The sequence below is a fragment of the Malania oleifera genome, chromosome 9 (genome assembly GCF_029873635.1).
Source record: "Malania oleifera isolate guangnan ecotype guangnan chromosome 9, ASM2987363v1, whole genome shotgun sequence".
Taxonomy (NCBI): domain Eukaryota; kingdom Viridiplantae; phylum Streptophyta; class Magnoliopsida; order Santalales; family Ximeniaceae; genus Malania; species Malania oleifera.
In genome coordinates, this window is record NC_080425.1 from 44,568,350 (window position 1) to 44,589,456 (window position 21,107).

The 21,107-nt window shown below is 34.4% G+C and overlaps 1 protein-coding gene across 1 annotated transcript in view; it reads right to left on the reverse strand.

Moving 5' to 3' along the window:
• Positions 1-8,412, reverse strand: part of LOC131163441 (uncharacterized) — a 64,666-nt gene extending 56,254 nt beyond the window's left edge. The window contains exon 1 of the mRNA XM_058120029.1: positions 8,076-8,412. Coding sequence (XP_057976012.1) covers positions 8,076-8,412 — 337 coding nt within the window. The remainder of the gene's footprint in view (positions 1-8,075) is intronic.
• Positions 8,413-21,107: the final 12,695 nt, after the last annotated feature.

Sequence of the window (21,107 nt, forward strand, 5' to 3'; positions counted from 1 at the left end):
CAAGAATCTTTTTCTTTTTCAATGGTTTTGAATGATTCAAGTTGCTTCAATAGTTCTTTATTTTGATCCTTCAAGGTTATATTTCTTTTGGAAATTTTTATGAATCTCTTATGTAAGGAAAATAATTCAGCTTGTAATTCTTTCTATGAGGGCATACTATCACATGACTCGCCACAAGATTCATTACAAGATTCTGTTGAAGAGTAGTAAGAATTTACCTCTTCGTCATTCGCCATGAAGCATACATTTGTCATCTCTTGTCCACTTGATTCGTTTTTTGTTTCTCTAGAGCTTGAGTCATCCCAAGTAGCCTTCATAGCTTCCTTCTTTTTCTTCTTGTCTTTCATAAGTAATGGGTAGTCCGGTTTGATATGTCCTGGTTTCTTACAATGATAGCATATAGGAGGTTCACTTTTACTTTTATTTTCTTTTCTACTTGATTCTCCTTTTTTAGTTTTCCTTTTGTTGAACTTCTTAGGAAATCTTTTATTCCTTCTATAAAACTTTCCTAGTCTCTTAGTGATGAATGCTAGTTCATCTTGATCTAAGTCACTTGTTTCACTTTCTTATTCACTTGAGCTATGGCTTGATGCTTTTAGTGCAATAGATTTTTTATGCTTTGGTTTAGGATTTCTTTCTTTTGGAGCCATTTCATAGGTAAGGAGTGAACCTATGAGTTCATCTAAGGAGGTGGTCTTAAGGTTTCTTCCGTCGGTAATTGCTGTAGCCTTAGGTTCCTATATGGAGGGAAGGCCTCTCAAAATTTTCCTAATCATTTTGTAGGTGGTATAAGTTTTTCCTAAGGCACTTAAGGAATTAATTATGTGGGTGAATCTTGTGTACATATTTGATATGGATTCATCTGAATTCATCTTGAATGCTTCATATTCACTTGTTAACATGTCTATCCTATTGTCCCTAACATCAATAGTTCCTTCATATGTAACTTCTAATTTGTCCCATATTTCTTTAGCCATTTTACAAGCCATGGCCCTATTAAATTCGTTAGCATCTAAAGCACAATACAAAGCATTTATAGCACTTGAGTTTATTTGAAGCATTTATAATCTGAATCGATCATATCATTTTTCTCTTTTGGAATATGTTTTCCATCTACTATCTTGGTGGGAATAAGGTCTCCATCAATAACTATTGCCCATGCTTTCCAATCCATGTGTTGGAGGTAGATTTGCATTTTCTTTTTCCAAAAGGTGTAGTTGTGTCCACAAAAGATTGGTGGACGAGTTGAGGATTGGCCCTCTCCAAAAGGAGCTACTCCTACGTTAGCCATTTAGATCTTTTTATAGCTTCTTGTTAGGAATTTTCTATAACTAGGCTCTGATACCAATTGAAATTAGGATAGCTTCTCAAGAGGGGCGGGGGGTGAATTGGATTTTAAAAAATATTTCAATTTTAATACTTTATTTTTCAACAATCACAACAAGTAAATACAAAATCAATTCAACCACAACCAATCAACACGATAATCAAAATCTTGATCATTGTATCAATAGCCCTGTAATAAATTGTAAAGCACGCTGAATTTATGTAAGCCTGGTGTTTATTCCAAACTCACAATTCTTCTTAGTGTTTAGTTTTTAAACAAAATTTCAAATTAATAAGTTTAAGATGATCAACCAACGTAGTCCCTTTCAGTTTCCGCAAACAATACTGATCAAATCAAAACAAATTATCCTCCGGTCTATTTGACAACCATACACTCAGAATTAACAATTTAAAGGATACACATAGGTTGTAAGTATTGCTGAAAAATAAAGAGTAAGGAAGAAAAGAGAGAAACAAGGTTTTACGAGGTTCGGCTTATACCCAGCCTACGTCCTTGCCTTTGGCAAACCACCAAAGGACTCACTAGTTCAGTTCCATAGACGGGTGGAACAATACCGATTACAATCACTCCTTCCGTTAGGCTAGAGCCTACGTCTCTAAACGATATTCTCTCGTTTGGTCCAACGATTCTATAACCTTGAATCATCCATAAACAAGAACCATGATAGAGAAGAGTTTGTATACAAGAAAATACTCTTACAGCAGAGTAGGTTAGTTCAATATTCAGCACAAGTATACTTCAAAATAAATCAAGTATAAAAGGATTGAAGCTCAATATTGATTTTAGATCACCAAATATCTCCCAAATATTGAAAGATTCAGACTTTGAAAGCTTTACTTCGGAGTTTGAACTAGCAACAATTCAGTATTTGAAGTTGGATGAACACAAGAGCGTTTGAGAGCTTTTTAGAGAACTTTGATTGCTGGAAATTTCTTGGTGCATAAAATCTTTGAAGTTTGGGACTATTTATAGATGTTTTAAAAGTAATTCCTTAGCCCCAAAGTTTTGTTGAAGTAATCCCCAAGCTTTTAAAAATGGTAGTGCCCAAAAAATCATTTAAAAAATCTTCCCATTGGAAGTTTTTAAGCCAACGTTCGAGTGACAGTCGCCTGCCACGACCTGGCAGTTGCCTGTCATAGAAGAAACTTAAAACACAGAACACTGGCAGTCGCTTGGCATGACCACCCAGGCGCCTAGCTATGTTCAGGTAGTCGCCTAGCAACCTACTGCCTCTTTGAAAATTTTTCATTTAATTTGGGCAGTCGCCTGCCACATGAAGGTAGTCGCCTGGCCCTTCTGTTTTACAAAAAAACTTTTCTTTTTAAAACCCTTCCTTTCTTTGATTTGAAAAACACACTTTAGGGTTTTTCTAAACATATATTTCTAAGTTTCTTTTGATTTTATGAGAGCTTCAATTTAGTTTATACTTGAAATTAACTTGAAGTACTTACATACAAACATCCTTAAAACTTTATTCCTTTGATCTTCAAGTAAGTCCTTGTTCTTTCATCATCTTTGAGTTTCTGATCTTTTTTTTGAGCTTTCATCAAACTATCTTTAATCCTCATGCTCTTCAAGATCTTTTTTGATCCATAAACTTTATCATCCTTTTGAGCTTTGTCACTACCTTTAAACTTTGCCTTTTTCCTAAAAAACTTTCACTTAAACCATATAAAACACATTATGATTTGTTATCATCCAAATAAGAATTGTAAGCCTTGTTAGGCCAACAATTGCCTTTTTCTTTTTCTTCTTAGAATCTTTCTTAAGTAGTGGACATTATGGTATTATGTGTCCATCCTTCTTGCAATTATAACATGAGGGGATTTTATTCTTTCATTTCTTTGTATTAGTTTCTTCTTCATCTGATTCTGAGTTTTGGATTCTTCTTTAGAATTTATTTTTCCTTCTTAGAATTCTTGCAAGTTTCTTAGATACGAAGGCCAATTCATCCTCTTCATCTTCACTACTAGAGTTTTCTTTTAAAGCTTTGAAGGCTATAGATTCTTGAGCTTTAGTTTTTCCACTTCCTTCATTCATTGTCATTTCATATGTGAGTAGAGAACCTATAAGTTCATCTAAGGAGGTATTTTTCAAATTTCTTCCTTCGGTTATTGCAGTGGCTTTTGGTTCCCATATAGGTGGCAGTACTGTAAGAAATTTTCTAATCATTTCATAAGTGGAGTAGGTTTTTCCTAATGCATTTAGGTAGTTTATTATGTGGGTGAACCTAGTGTACGTATAGTGATGGATTCATCCGGGTTCATCTTGCATCAATGGTTTCTTCATGAGTAACTTCTAATTTATCTCAAATCTCTTTGGCTGATTTGCAAGCCATAATCCTATTGAATTCATTCATATCAAGGGCACAACATAATGCATTCATAGCACTTGAATTTACTTGTAACATCCTATGCTCATTGTCGGTCCATTCTTTTTCTTCTTTGGGCATTTCCTTGCGATCTACTACTTTAGTAGGAATTAAGTCACCATGTGTAACAACCTTCCAAGCTTTCAAATATATGGTTTGTAGATATATTCTCATCATTTGTTTCCAAAATGTATAATTTAAACCACAAAAGATGGGAGCCCTAGTTAAGGATTGACCCTCTCCAAAGGGAGCTATGCTTATGTGAGCCATTAAGATCTTTATATAACTACTTGTTAGGATTTGTTATAACCCCACTTTGATACCAATTAAAAACTAAGGTGTAGTCCCAAGAAGGGGGTGAGTTGGGTTTAAAAAATTTTCTTTTAATTCCTTTCAAGAATCTTTAACCTCTTTTACTTCTTTTAATGAATTCTTGACTTTTTGTTCATTTATTCAACACACAACAAATATTTATGTCTTTACACAATTCATAGCCACACAATCAAAGAAAACTTAATTAACCAATCAACCACAATATCCAAACCAACATATAATATTCAACATTTTACAAGAATTCAGCTTTTGTTTGTTTGCAATCCTGTATATTTGATTTTGATTCAATCCTCTTAAAGTAAAGATTGATAATATAAGTTTGCTGATATAAACCCCGATAATAATGAATTTTCTTTCTCAAAATGAAGTGCAATATAAAATCCAATACTTTTTCCAAATGCTTAGACTTTAAATAAACTTTCAATTAAAGAGTCTTTGGGTGTTCAACAAATCAACGTACTTCCTTACGGTTTCCGCAAAGTATGGATAAACCAACGTACTCCCTTTCGGTTTTCGCAAGCCCAAAAACAATTTAAACTTCAATTTATTTAATTTCCAAACTCCGTAGTATTTATGATTAAGAATTTGAAACATGCACGCAGCTTATATGTATGCTGGAAATTAAAGTGAGCAAGGGGAAAAGAGTGACACCGGGTTTTTACAAGGTTCGGCTTATCCCCAGCCTACATCCTCACCTTTGGCAAACCACCAAAGGATTTTACTATATCAGTTCATTTCCTGGTGGAAAAACACCATTACAAACTCCTTCAATAGGCTAGAGCTCGCCTCTCCAAGTGATACCCCTTACTCAGTCACTCCTTTAATTAGGCTAAAGCTGCAGCTCTCCAAGCGATACCCCACGCTTGGTCAATAATCTAATCAACTCAAATCATCCAAGAACTACAAAAATATGAAGTAAACACTACGTACAAGAAAACTCTCAAAATAAAGCAGATTATTACAAATTCAACACTATGTACTTCAAGAATTTAAATATCAATATGAAATAGAATTGAAGCTCAAGTATAGGGATCACCAAGGGTTCTTTAATGATTGAGAAAACTTCAGTATTAGAACCAAAGGTTGATAAATTAGTAGAAATTCATATGAATTCCCCCAGTAAGAGTATGAGCAATAGAGAACTTTGAGAGAGATTGAGAGTTTGAATATAAGAATGTTGTGTGATTGCGTTGTTATGAATTTCATGGGATTAATGAAGTATTTATAGACTTTTTAAAATTAGTTTCCTTGTTCCCCAAGTTACTCAGAGTGTCCACCATGTTTTTATAACATTCACATTTGAAAAACTAATTTTTAAAATTTTCTTGTTGAAGTTTAAAATTCAAATTCTCGTGGAGTCAGTCAGCCGGACAAGCGATTGAGTAGTTCGTTTCATAGTGTTAGTCGGCTAGACAGGCAGCTGACAGTATTTTATTTGCCAAAAATAAGTTCCGTTCATTTGTTAGTTGGCTAGCTTAACCACGTTCAAAATGGTCAGTTGGCTGAGCGCGTCAGTCGGCTGACTGATCTCAGTTCAAACTGTCAGTTGGTTTAGTAGGTTTATTCATTCTGGTGTTTGTCAATCGACTAGCCAATCATAGTGTGTTCTAGTCAGCCGGTTGACCAATTTCAGTTTTTGAAAAACTTTCATTTTTTACTTTTATACTCTTTTGTTATTTGAAAAAATTGAATGTGTCTTTTTTAAAATATTTTCCAGGGTTTTTGAAAAACTTGGTCTCTAAGTCTTTGCATCCTAATGAGCTTCAAAAATATTTCAAAAGATATTTAAAATATGAAGCACTTACATAAAGACTTCTAGGACTTTGGAAATTCTAAGTGCTTGAGTCTTTATGCTTTCTTTGACTCTCTTATCTTCAAGCTTTAGGCTTTTAGCACATTCTCTTTAACATTCACACTCTCATGATCTTCAAGTTAGCACATTCTCTTTATCATCCACACTTTCATGATCTTCAAGCTTTAATAGATGTCATCTTTGCATCTATGCTTTGACTCATCTTTGTGATCATGTATTCTCATTCTTAAATCCTGAAATATCATTACTTAACCAAATATGTTAAGTTTCACATGTTTTTTAGCATCGAAACTGGATATTAAGCCTTGTAAGGCCAACAAGAACCCTGATAGACCATAGCTAAGCACAGTACCGTAGCTTCATAGATACTAGTGCAGCCACAATGTTGTGAGAGTGTTGGTGGTATACAGTCGATTTGACCAATGAAGAGTAGAGTTACCCCCTGGAGTCAGGACCAGTTGGGTAGGCAAATCATACTTTTAGTTAAAGATATAGATACAAATATAGTTTGACTTGGCCTGGTGGTAGGCTAGCCATGGCTAAGTCCAATCTTTAGATCGGACAACCCAATCATGCGGGGTTAATTCATGATGTTGTATGTTTATCCATCCAAGGAAGTTTTTTTATGCATATATGTGTACAAAGAAATTTATATGCTAGAGTTTGTTTCGGAAAGAAAGTTAGTATCTTGAAATATAAATAAAAGGTAAAAGTATAGTTTTATCATGATTTTCTCAATTGAAGCTAAGTTAATTAATGAATGTGTTTTTATTACAATAAAACTCATTTTACCACACACTGATGATAATCTATTTTGTCTTACTGAGATGTGTCTCACTCCTACAATTTTTATCATTTCAGGAAATCCCAGAAATCAGGCCTAGAGTTCTCCTGGGAAGGTGATGCGGAACCCCAATAATGAACGTCCAGAGACCCAAAATCCGATTTACGAAAACCCCAAACCCAAAATAAGATTCGACATGGTAGTGGATTCTTGACCTATTGCTTGATGTGAAGCACAAACCAAGAATATCAAATTAATGGATGAATGCCACAAAGGTAGCAGCTTTGATAAGTTCGATGAAAGTTCAATGAAGAACTTGAAGAGAAATAAACCTCACTTGGAATTATATTTAGCCAAAAATATTCCCTTTTTCAATACAACAAAGAGTTGGCTACTAATAGAAAATAAAAGAAACCCATGACATAAGCCTAGCAAATAAAAATAGGCCATGACATCAATCTAGCCAATAAAATAGTGCAACATAACCTTAAGCATGCCATGTCATTTAATGAAACATGTGCAAGTCTCATGCCATGCTTAATTAACACAATTGGCCCACTATTTAGCCCATACTATCCCTAAACAACCCCTATTGGCTTAAGGTTCCAGCTTCACATGTATTTAGACAACTTACCATCTTAAACTCTTCAAGAAAGTCATTTTCTTTAGTGTTCCCCACAAAAACTTCCAAAAGTAGCTAAGGAATTTAACATCCCTATCACTCACAATTGTCCTAGGAATACCATGCAATCGTACAATGTCCCTAAAGAATAAATTGGTTATATTTGTGGCATCATCAGGCAAGGAATAAGATGTGCCATTTTTGAAAATCTATCAACCACCATAAATATAGAGTCCATGCCCCCTTTGGACCTAGGAAAACCTAATATGAAATCCATTAAAATGTCTACCCAAGGTTCAGTAGGTACAACCAAAGGAGTACAAAAGTCATGAGGTAAGACCTTAGACTTAGCTTGTTTACATGAAATGCATCTAGAACACATTCTCTCTGCATCTCTACGCATATGTGGCCAAAAGAAGTGTTCATGCAGAATATCTAAAGTCTTTTATACCCCAAAATGTCCTATCAAACCCCAACTTTGTGACTTTCTCACAAGCAATTCTCTTAAGGAACAGTTAGGCACACAAAGTCTATTCTCCCTAAATAAATATCTATCATGCCTATAGAATTTATGAAACACAACTTTATCACATGCCTCATACACATTAGCAAAATCAGAATCTTTAGCATATAAATCCTTTATGTACTCAAAACCCAAGAGCTTAGTGCCAAGTGTAGTAATTAAGGCATACTTGCAAGAAAGCGCATCGACTATGACATTCTCTTTCCCCTGCTTGTATTGAATGACATATGGGAAGGTTTTGATGAACTCTACCTGTTTGGCATGGCAACGATTTAGCTTACCTTGCCCCTTCAAATGTTTTAATGATTCATGATTAGAGTGGATCACTAATTCTTTAGGCCACAAGTAGTGTTGCCACGTCTGGAATGCCCTCACCAAGGCATATAGTTCTTTATCATACATGGAGTAGTTCAATGTTGCCCCATTGAGCTTTTCACTAAAATATGCAATGGGATGCTTATCTTGCATAAAAACAACTCCAATACAAATCCCAGGGGCATCACGTTCAGTCTCAACATTTTTAGTGAAATCAAGTAAATGTAATAATGGAGCAGAACATAACCTATCTTTAAGCATTTTAAAAGCATGTTCTTGTGCATTACCCCATTTAAACCCCATGTTATTTTTATCACTTCAGTTAAAGGTGCAACAATGGTGCTAAAATCTCTCACAAACTGCCTATAAAAACTAGCCAATCCATGACCACTACGTACATCAGTTACAGATTTAGGTGTTGGGCAATCTTTTATTGCTTTCACCTTTTCCTCATCCACTTCTACACCCTTAGCACTCACCATATAACTGAATAAAATAACATTTTCCATTAAAAAATTACATTTCTTTAGGTTGGCAAACAATTTTTCTTTTCTAAGAACATCCAGTATACTTTTCAAATGATCCAAGTGATCATCAAGATTCTCACTGTACACTAGGATGTCGTCAAATTAGACAACAAAAAATCTACCTATAAATGCATGCAACACATGATTCATCAAGTGCATGAAAGTACTAGGTGCATTGGTAATTCCAAATGGCATAAACATTTATTCATACAAACTGTACTTTGTATAAATGTAGTTCTCCATTCATCACCCGGTTTCATTCTTATTTGATGGTAGCAACATTTTAAATCAATTTTAGAAAAAATGCAAGAGCCATACAGTTTATATAACATGTCATCTAGTCTAGGGATGGGATGGTGATACTTTACAGTGATTTTATTGATGGCTCTATAGTCCACGCACATCCTCCATGATCCATCTTTCTTTGGTATCATTAGCATGGGTACCACACACAAAATCATGCTCTCCCTCACATTCCCCTTGGTTAGTAGCTCCTCAACTTGTGTTGAAGTTCCTTAGTTTCCTTGGGGCTGTTCCTATAGGCCAAACGGTTGGGAATCGTAGCCCCGGGGATGAAGTCATTCTGATGCTCTATAATGACTTGCTTATTTTACCATTTTTTTTCATGATAATAAAAACCGATATAATAAACCTAGAAGATCATAATTAACCTAAACTCGTGGATACCGGGGATACATCAGAAATACAACACGGAAGCCTAAGCAGCAGGAAACATAAAATCATATATATCTCATATTACCAATCAACACAATACGAGAATTTACTACATTCATCGTAAACATCCCAAAACAATCAAAACCAGTCCTAGGGTCGTCACCCAAAAATCCATCTGACCCTAACAAAAGACATACCCTTTAGATAGGGTAGAACTAACGAATTCTAGCATAACGGAAGTTTATCCGCTTTCTTATCTGAGGTTCCTGAAATGTTCATATAATTTGGGGTGAGACACCTCTCAGTAAGCGAAAATAAACTAATACTAGTGTGTGGAAACATAAGTTTTTCCATGTTATACATAAAACTATACATAAACATATTTAGTGAAACTATCTGTATCATATCTAGGAAAACATATATAATCATATCATGATAGAACATACTGGATTTCCATAAACATAATTCGTCCCATATAATAATAATAATAAAAAAATAACCTAGAAGGTTAGCTGGCCGGTGTCATGTTTTACCCCCACATGATTGTGTGGCCTGAAGGCAAGACATGACAATGACTGGCCGACCACTGCCAGATCAAAAGAAAAGTTCTGTAAGTACAATGGGGGTCTGTCAGACCTGGTCCGTAAACTAGGGGTGCCAACACTACCATAAACCACATCGACTATCCATCCTCACGCTGCCCCGTACGACAGCGATAACACTAACATCATGATGATCATGATCACGTAGGTATGGTCCTACACTCGTGTAAGCCTAAACCAAGCCAACTAGGATCTGATAACATATAACTTATTTCAAATTGTGATACATTGCTGAAATTGGAATAGCTTCCCAAGAGGGGGTGTGAATTGGGTTTTAAAAATTTTATTCCCCTTAGTCTTAGTTCTTTTGAGTTGTAACAACAATCAAAACTTAAACACAATCACAATAAACACAATAAGATCAATCTCTCAATCTTTGTAACAATAGCCCTATATAAATGTGAAAATTTGCTAAACTTGTTATAAGCTCTGTATCACAATTATTCTTCTTCCTAATGTTCAGCTTTTAAATAAACTTTTAGATTAATAAGTCAAGGATGATTTACCAATGTAGTCCCCTTTGGTTTCCGAAATCAATGCGGATCAATCCAAAACAAATTACCTTCCAGTCTATTTAACAACTAAACATTCAGAATTGAATTTTAAAGAAACAACACAGATTATATATTTGGGTGAAAAGTAAAGAATAGGGTAGAGAGAGAAGAACACAAGGTTTTTTATAAGGTTCGGCTTCAACACAGCCTACATCCTCACCTTTGGTAAAACCACCAAAGGATTCACTATTACCGTTCCTTTACCAGGCATAACAATACCAGTTACAAAAACTCCTTGGGTAAGGCTAGAGCCTGCTTTCTCCAAACAATATCCCCTTGTTTGGTCCAACGATTCAGCACTCGAACCTTCAATTAACCTGTTACAAAGATATAAAACAAGGTGTACAAGAGCTTGCTCCTCAAAGAGCTGATTAGTACAAATTGAAACACTATGTACTTCAGTAAATTCAGAACATGAATTTCAGAATGAACCTCTTAGAAACTTATCACCATAGGTATCTTTCATGGATCAAAGAATCAACAACTTGATGCACAAACTCAGTGAGAAACTCAGCAAAGCTTTGAGAGAATTTCATGAGTGATGAGAGCAATAGTACACTTTCAGAATTTCAGTAGGCTTTGAGAGAGAATGAGAGCTAAATTGATTTCTTGGTGTTTAAAATAATGATCCTTGAGGGTATTTATAGATGTAGAAAGAACTCCTTGCTTGTTCCCCAAGTGTACTTAGAGTTGTTTCCAAGTTTTAAAAATATTTAAATTTCAAATTATTTGAATTTCAAAAAAATATATTCGCTGGAAATTTGAAAAGTACCCCGAGCTAGACGAATGTGAAGTCCTGGCAGTCTTCTGTCCATATATTATAACTATAAAATTCATAGACAGAGAGATGGCAGTTGTCACTCCCTTGATTGGCAGTCATTTGTCACCAAAATAATGTAGTTTTAATACAACTCAGTAGGGTGGCAGTCGTTTGTCCATATGGTGACAGTCGTTTGTCCATGAACACATCAATTTTTCAATATACAGAGAAGGTTGATAGTCGTTTGGCAGAACCCTCACAGACGTCTTAATTTTCACTGGCAGTCATCTGTTAAAACCTTGAAAGTCGTCTGTTGGGCGTCTGTCTTTAGTTAAAATACTCTAATTTTGCCAATCGTTTGTCCATAGATAGACAGTCGTCTGTAAACTGGATTTTCCTCATTCCAACATATTTTTTAGTTCTCTCTTCTTTGTTGAATTAATCTTGGAAAATGAATTTGTTTAACTTTGAAAAACTCGTTCCAAGTTTTATGCTGAGGTCTCTAAGTCTCTTTGCCTAGTGAGCTTCAAAATGAAAAGTTCATATTTGAATACACTTAGAAGTACTTACAAAAACTTTATCCTAAGATTATGTGACATTTGCTTCGAGTCCTTTCAATGTTGTTCTTCAATCTTTCAAGCTTTTATGAGCTTTCATTGTGGATCTTTGGTGTTCACATATGACTTTCCTTGTTCCGTGATCCTTGTAAGCTTTTTAGGTGAGATTTGAACAAATCATCTTTTCCTGTAATCATATATCTTAAAAATTCATTAAATAACTTTACTTTGTTATCATCAAAACCAAGAGTTTGTAAGCATAACTAGGCCAACAATCTCCCCCTTTTTGATGATGACAAAGAATGAGCAAATATATAAAAATTAAACTTAATGCTCCCCCTATCAATAAACATAGGTTTAAAAATAATCTCATTAAAACACATTAAGGCATAAGTTTAGAAGATTTGAAAGTAAGTTCCAGGATTAAGGCTATATATTTCCCTTCATAAAGCTCGTAGTACATCAAACTAGAAATACAAAAACATGTTCAAATATTTTGGAACAGGAAATACATAAGCACATACATAAGAAAATACATACATAAGTTCATAGACTCTGCTTTGCTCACACACCATACTCCCCTTTTTGACTTCAACAAAAAGGCAAAATGCAACCAGAAACTAAGTATGTGGAACATGCAAAAACAACATCAAAAGTCTATGTCTCAGAATCAGTGTCACTATCCGTAGCAATTCCTTTGTCTTTGGATTGCCGTGAGCCTGCTTCTTAGTCTTTTTCTTCGTCAGTTTCTTCTTCTTTATCTCCTGCATCTCCCCTTTCTTCTTCAGCTTCTCCTTCATCTTCTCCTTCTTCACTTGCAGCTGCTTCTTCATCATCATTTTCATTGCTCTCTTGATTTTGTTTGACATGGTGTTCTATTTTGGCAATGTGATTATCTAACAAAGTGTATTTGTCATCAATGCTTGAGATCTTATCCTAAAGAGAAGCAAAATTTTCTCGCATTTCAAAACTAAAGCTGGTATAATTCTGATAAAATGGAACAAACCAAGGTGGCATATCAGCTTCTTCAGGAGCTGGATTCCTTTCTTCTTGTGCAGGTCTTACTGGTCTATTGCCCCTAAACATCCATCCCTCGGTATACTTTTTGTAACCCATTCTTTTTAGTGTAGTATTGGAGAAGACATGGTAATGGGTCCGCTTCACTATTTTTGAAAATGGAGAGAAGACTTGAAAATGAGCGAAGATCAAGGAAAGAATGCCACCTTACGGAAACCCAATTCTAGGAGATTTGAGCTTTATAACCAGCCATTTTAGTATAATGCTGGCTAAGTCTAATTTCTTTCCTTTTAGTGAGCACTACATTATGAAACAATCGAAGAACGACACATGATCAAAGGATCTAGACCTCGGAATTATATTATACGCGATGATCTTATGCAGGATTTGTGCTTGGAGATTAAGCTGTTTATATGGTGGTGGATGTCCAAAATAAACAGGTGCATTGTTCATCACAAGAGGCAAAAATTCTTGTGGTGAAAAACCTTGTTCCATAGTCCACTGTTTCTCTACTAGGGTACACTCAAAGTTCCTATGTTTGATATGAAAAATTTTCCGTAAATAGTGTGGAGTAAGTATTATCTTTTGGCCATAAATTTTAGTAGCAATTCCAACTTCTTTCTTCACCAAGTTTGAGTAAAAAAATCTTAACCTGATCTAGGTAATACCCCTTAACTTGGTGAAGAATGAACTTATCCCACCCTATATTTTTTAACATTTCAAGGGGATTTTGTTTGGTATTGAATTTTGAAGTCCCTTAGTTGTTGTTTCATGTATAAAGTTTGAGCATAATAGCTCCCAGCTGCTATGTATTCTACTTCAGCTATAGATAATGCTACGGAATTTTATTTCTTTGAGAACCAAGAAACTAGTAAGTGTCCTAGGAAGTGACAAGTTTCACTAGTGCTTTTTCTATCTATTTTGCATCCCGCATAATTTGCATCTGAATAACTTATCATTTCGAAATCAGTTCCTTTTGAATGCCATAATCCTAAATCTAGTGTGCCTAGCAAATATCTAGGGATTCATTTCACTGCTATTTGATGTGATTCCTTAGGAGCTAATTGGAACCTAGCACACATACACACACTAAACATGATATATGGTCTACTTGCTGTTACTTATAGTAAGCTTCCTATCATGTCTCAGTAATGCTTGGTATCTACTTGTTTCCCTTTTTCATCCTTGTCAAGACTAGTTGAGGTGCTTATGGGAGTTCCTATAGGTTTACTTTCTTCCATATCAAACTTTTTTAACATGTCTTTAATATACTTAGTTTGATTTATGAAAGTTCCATTTTTCGCTTATTTGATTTGTAATCCTAGAAAGTAATTTAACTCTTCTATCATGCTCATTTCAAACTATCTTTGCATAGTTGTAGCAAATTCATTACACAAGTCTTCATGAGTTGCTCCAAATATAATATCATCAACATAAATTTGTACTATAAGCATATCATTATCTTTGGTTTTTACAAATAAAGTGTTATCTATCTTTCCTCTTGAAAAATTGTTTTCGAGTAGGAATTTGCTTAGTCTATCGTACCAAGCTCTAGGAGCTTGTTTCAGTCTATATAAGGCTTTAGTTAGCTTGAGTACATGATTTGGATTTTTAGAGTCTTCAAAACCTGGAGGTTGTTTAATGTAAACTTCTTCATTAATATAACCATTTAGGAATGCACTTTTTACATCCATTTGGTATAATTTGAAGTCTTTATTAGTTGCATAGGGAAGAAGCATCCTTATTGCTTCCATCCTTGCTACAGGAGCAAAGGTTTCTTCATAATCAATGCCTTCTTTTTTATTATAACCTTCTACTACAAGCCTAACTTTATTTCTTACAACTACCCCAGTTTCATCCGTTTTATTTCTAAACACCCATTTTGTTCCTATGATTGACTTATCTTTAGGTTTAGGTATAAGTTCCCATACTTGACTTCTTTCAAATTGATTTAGTTCTTCCTACATAGCTATAATCCAAGAATAATCTTTTAAGGCTTCTTCTATATTCTTGGGTTCATCTTGAGACAAGAAAGCATAATGGTTATAGATATTTTTTTAATAAGGCTCTAGTGGTTATTCCTTTTGATGGTTCACCAAGAATTTGGTCTTTTGGGTGACTTTTAGCATATCTCTATTCTTTAGGTAGTTCTAGATTTTCAATGGTGTTTTCTTTTGAAGCTTCATTATTATTTTCTTCTTTTATTTCAATATCTTCTTCTTTTTGTAAAATATCTTCTTTTTCATCAATCTTAATTTTGTTGTCGTGATCATTTGATTCAACAAACGTTATGTGTATTGATTCAATAATTGTAAGAGTTCTTTTATTGTAAACCCTATAAGCTTTTCTATTTGTTGAGTAACCTGAGAAAGTTCCTTCATCATATTTTGCATCGAACTTTCCTAGATTGTCTTTAGTATTAAGGATAAAGCATTTTCATCCAAATATATGAAAGTAGGAAATATTGAGTTTTCTTCCTTTCCATAATTCATATGGTGTTTTGTCTATACTAGATCTTATAGATACTCTATTTATAATGTAACAAGCTGTATTCACAGCTTCTGCCCAAAAGTATTTAGGTAGACTATTTTTGTTTAACATAGTTCTTTCCATTTCTTGTAAGGTTCTATTTTTTCTTTCTACAACTCCATTTTGTTGTGGAGTCCTAGGTGTTGAAAAATTATGGTTTATTCCATGTTCATTACAAATTTTTTCAACATTTTTGTTTTTAAACTCCCTACCTTGATCACTTCTAGAGTTTGTTATATTATAGCCTTTTTCATTTTGTAATTTCTTACATAAAGTGTTTAGCATGTCACGAGCTTCATCTTTGTTTGCTAAAAATAATACCCAAGTGAATCTTGAATAATCATCGACTATTATAAAAGCATATTATTTACCTCCTAGGCTTAAGGTTCTTGTTGGACCAAATAAGTCTAGGAGCAGTAGTTCTAGGGGTCTTTTAGTAGATATATATTTTTTCTTTTTGAAACTTGTTTTAACTTGCTTTCCCTTTTGGCTTGCGTCACACATCTTGTCTTTTATGAATTTAGTATTTGGTAATCCTTTTACAAGACTTTTCTTTGATAATTTGGATAAATGGTCCATGCTAACATGTCCTAGTTTCCTATGCCATAGCCAACTTATTTCATTCATTGCTACCAAACAAGTTACGTTTTGATTTACTAGATTCTCAAGGTTTATACAATAAACATTATTTATCCTATGGGCTATAAACAAGGTTTCATTGTTCTTAGGATTTTGGATAACACATTTTTCTTTCTTAAAAGTTATTTCGGACCCTTTATCGCTTAATTGGCTCATACTAAAAAGGTTGTGCTTTAATCCTTCTACCAATTACACATTATCAATGGTAAGAGAAGGTACTTTACCTATTTTCCCGATGCCAATAATTTTACCTTTGGCATTGTCGTCAAAGGTGATGCATCCCCCATCCTTTTGTTTCAATGTAGTGAACTTGGTCCTATCACCGGTCATGTGCCTTGAAGATTCACTGTCCAAGTACCATTTATCCATTGAAGGTGAAGTCCTAAAGCATACCTACAATGAGGGATTCATTGTGTTAGTCTTTGGAACTCAAATCCTTTTAACTTTCTTTGTGTTGTTTTTAGTTCCATTATTGACTTTCCATTCTTCTTGAACTTTAACATATTTTGTTTTTAGAGGGCAGTTGAACATTACATGACCTCTAGCCTTGCACATGTAACAAGTGGTGTGTTCATGTTTGTTGTTTGAAGAAGTACTAGCATAGTGCTTGGCTTCTTTGACAAAGTATCCCATTTATAATTTTTTATTCCATTTGTTTGTTTTTCCATTATAACCTATCCCTTCTTTATTTCCATTTAGTCTTTACTGTCCAATCATTTTTTCAAAATTTTATTTTCCTTTGGTGAAGTTATATATAATTTTCTCCTTATCCTATACTAATTTCTTAAGTTCATTTATCTCTAAATTCTTTTTATTCAAATCATCTACATGAGTTTTGCCTAACTCTTGAGTTATTTCATTTACTTCCTTTTCTACCCTTTTAATACAAGAGTCCTTTTCCTCTTAAATAGTTTTGAAGGATTCCATTTGCTTCATTAATTCTTTATTTTGATCTTTCAGAGTTATATTTCTCTTAGAGATTTTTATGAATATTTTATGTAAAGAGAACAACTCAACTTGCAATTCCTTATAGGAAGGCATTCTATCACATGATTCATCACACGACTCATTGTAAGATCCTGTAGAGGAATAGTAGGAGTTTACCTCTTCGTCATTAGCCATGAAGCATATGTTTGCCATCTCTTATCCATTTGATTCACTTTCCGTCTCGCTGGAGCTTGAATCATCCCATGTAGCTTTTATAGCCTTCTTCTTTTTCTTCTTGTCTTTCTTGAGCAACGGGCAGTCCGACTTGATATGCCCTAGTTTCTTGCAATGATAGCATATAGGAGGTTCATTCTTTCCTTTATTTTCTTTTCTACTTGTCTCTCCTTTTTTAGATTTCTTTTTTTTAAATTTTCTTGGAAACCTCTTATTTTTCCTATAGAATTTGCCTAGTCTCTTAGTGATGAATGTTAATTCATCTTGATCTAAGTCGCTTGATTCACTTTCCTCTTCACTCGAGCTGTTACTAAAGGCTTTTAATGCAATGGATCTTTTATGTTTAGGTTCAGGATTCCTTTCCTTTAGAGCCATCTCATATGTGAGTAGTGAACCAATGAGTTCATCTAGAGAGGTGTTCTTAAGGTTTCTACCTTCTGTGATAGTTGTAGCCTTTAGTTCCCATAAGAAGGGAAGGCCTCTTAGAATTTTTCTAATCATTTCGTAGGTAGTATAAGTTTTCCTAAGCCGCTTAAGGAATTAATTATGTGGGTAAATCTGGTGTACATACTTGATATTGTTTCATCTGAATTCATCTTGAATGCTTCATATTCGCTTGTCAACATATCTATCCTATTGTCCCTAACATCTATAGTTCCTTCATATGTCACTTCTAATTTGTCCCATATAGAAGCCGTCTTGGATGCCATGACCCATTAAATTCGTTAGCATCTAAGGCATAGTATAAAGCATTTATTGCGCTTGAATTGATTTGATGCATTTTATAATTTGAATTGGTCATATCCTTTTTCTCTTTTGGAATTTGTTTTCCACCTACTATTTTAGTGGGAATAAGGTCTCCATCCATAACTAATTCCCATGCTTTCCAATCCATGTGTTGGAGAGAGATTTGCATTCCCTTTTTCCAAAACGTATAATTATGTCCACAAAATATTGGTGGATGGGTTGAGGATTGGCCTTCACCGAAGGGTGCTACTCCTATATTTTCCATTTGATCTTTTTATAGTTTCTTGTTAGGAATTACTATAACTAGGCTCTGATATCAATTGAAATTGGAATAGCTTCCCAAGAAGGGGGTGAATGGGTTTTAAAAATTTTATTCCCCTTAGTCTTAGTTCTTTTGAGTTGTAACAACAATCAAAACTTAAACACAATCACAATCAACACAATAAGATCAATCTCTCAATCTTCGTAACAATAGCCTTGTATAAATGTGAAAATTTGCTGAACTTGTTGTAAGCCCTGTATCACAATTATTCTTTTTCCTAATGTTCAACTTTAAAATAAACTTTTAGATTAATAAGTCAAGGATGATCAACCAACGTAGTCCTTTTCGGTTTTCGCAATCAATGTTGATCAATCCAAAACAAATTACCTTCTGGTCTATTTAACAACCAAACATTCAGAATTGAATTTTAAATCAACCACACAGATTATATTTTTGCTAAAAAATAAAGAATAGGGCAGAGAGAGAAGAACACAGGGTTTTTTTACGAGATTTGGCTTCAACACAGCCTACGTCCTCACCTTTGGCAAAATCACCAAAGGATTCACTATTATCGTTCCTTTACCGAGCGGAACAATACCAGTAACAAACACTCCTTGGGTAAGGCTAGAGCCTGCCTTCTCTAAACAATATCCCCTTGTTTGGTCCAACAATTTAGCACTCAAATCATCAATTAACCTGTTTCAAAGATATAAAATAAGGCGTACAAGAACTTGCTCCTCAAAGAGCTGATTAGTACAATTTGAAGCATTATGTTCTTCAGTAAATTCAGAACATGAATGTCAGAATGAAACTCTTAGAAACTTATCACAGTAGGTATCTTTCAATGGATGAAAAAATCAACAACTTGATGCACAAACTCAGTGAGAAACTCAGCAAAGCTTTCAAAGAATTTCATGAGTAGCACACATTTAGAATTTCAGTAGGCTTTAAGAGAGAATGAGAGCTGAATTGATTTCTTGGTGTTTAAAACAATGATCCTTGAGGGTATTTATAGAGGTAGAAAAAACTCCTTGCTTGTTCCCCAAGTGTACTTAGACTTGTTTTCAAGTTTTAAAAATATTTAAGCTTCAAATAATTTGAATTTCAAAAAAATATATTGGTTGGAAATTTGAAAATTGCCGCGATCCGGACGACTGTGAAGTCTTGGCAGTCATCTGTCCATATATTATAACTATAAAATTCATAAGCAGAGAGGTGGCAGTCGTCTGTCCCTTGATTGGCAGTCGTCTGTCACCAGAATAATGTAGTTTTAATACAACTTAGCAGGGTGGCATTCATCTGTCCATATGGTGACAACCTTCTATCCATGAACACAACAATTTTTCAATACACATAGAAGTTCGACGGTCGTCTTGCAGAACACTCACAGATGTCTCAATTTTCACTGGCAGTCATCTGTTAAAACCTTGACAATCGTATGTCAGGCTTCTGTCTTCAGTTAAAATACTCTAATTTTGCCAGTCGTCTGTCCACAGACAGATAGTCGTCTGTCAACTGGATTTTCCTTATTCCAACATATTTTTGAGTTCTCTCTTCTTTGCTCAATTAATTTTGGAAAATGAATTTGTTTAACTTTGAAAAACCCGTTTCAAGTTTTATGCTAAGGTCTCTAAGTCTCTTTGCCTAATGAGCTTCAAAATGAAAAATTCATATTTGAATATACTTAGAAGTACTTACAAAAACTTTATCCTATGCTTATTTAACATTTGCTTCGAGTTCTTTCTAATGTTGTTTTTCAATCTTTCAAACTTCTATGAGCTTTCATTGTGGATCTTTGGTGTTCACATGTGAGTTTCCTTGTTCCGTAATCCTTGTAAGCTTTTTAGGTGAGATTTGAACAAATCATCTTTCTAGTAATCATATCACTTGAAAATTCATTAAATAACTTTACTTTTTTATCATCAAAACCAAGAGTTTGTAAGCCTCACTAGGCCAACAATTTCTATTCTAAAATAATAAATTTCAAATCAATATCATCATATCACATTTCATAACATATTATGAAAATCTTCGGCCATTATTCTGGCATTTCGTATTTTATTAATCATGACCCGTACAACGTATCGCATATCAAATAAAAGGCTCAGCCCGTATGTCGGCATATCATATCAAAGGCTCGGGCCGTATGCCAGCATATCATGTAAAATGTTCATCCTGTACACCCGCATATCATGTGAGAACATCCTCGGCCCGTACGCCGGTATATCATTTAAAACTCTTGGCCCGTATACCAGTATATCAGAGTAAAACATTATATCATTTAACATTTTCCCAGAAAACTATAATTCATAATAAATTCTACTCATGCCACAAAAAATTGGTATTACACGTATTTAAAACATGTAATCATTTATAGCAGTATTTCCCAAACATAATGCTAATATATATTTATTTTCTTGGAATTAAATGCTCTAAGATTACACATATATTTTCATAAAAACAAATAGCTTAGTTTATCCCCTTACCTGATTCCTAAAGGGCCCCTAGAGTATATTCATCCTACACCCGCAGGGTTCCCCGTTCAACACTCTAGAATCAACATCTCCCAGAATAGAAATTCAATATTTCTTCGACTACTGCATTTTCTACAGCTGCTGGAAAGTCAAATATTGAATAGAAAACCTTACCTCAAATCTGGCATGAAATTCAAGCTGGTCCCACCAATGATCCACTCCAGCAGATTGGAAGAGAACTTTCCTAGGAGTGTCGTGGTGGCCTCGAATTATCGAATCAGTAAAAGATCAGCACGAAATCCTAGAGAGAAGGAGGAAAAACCAAAAGGAGAGAAAGAGAAGAGTATTTTGCATGAAAATTTGCTGAAAAATCAAGTTTAGGGCTATTTATACACTGGCCTTCGTCGACAAGCCATGTTACCTCGTCGACGAGGTCACAAAGGAAGTTCATCAATGAACGCTTGTTCCTCGTCGACGATATTCAAGGCTGTGAA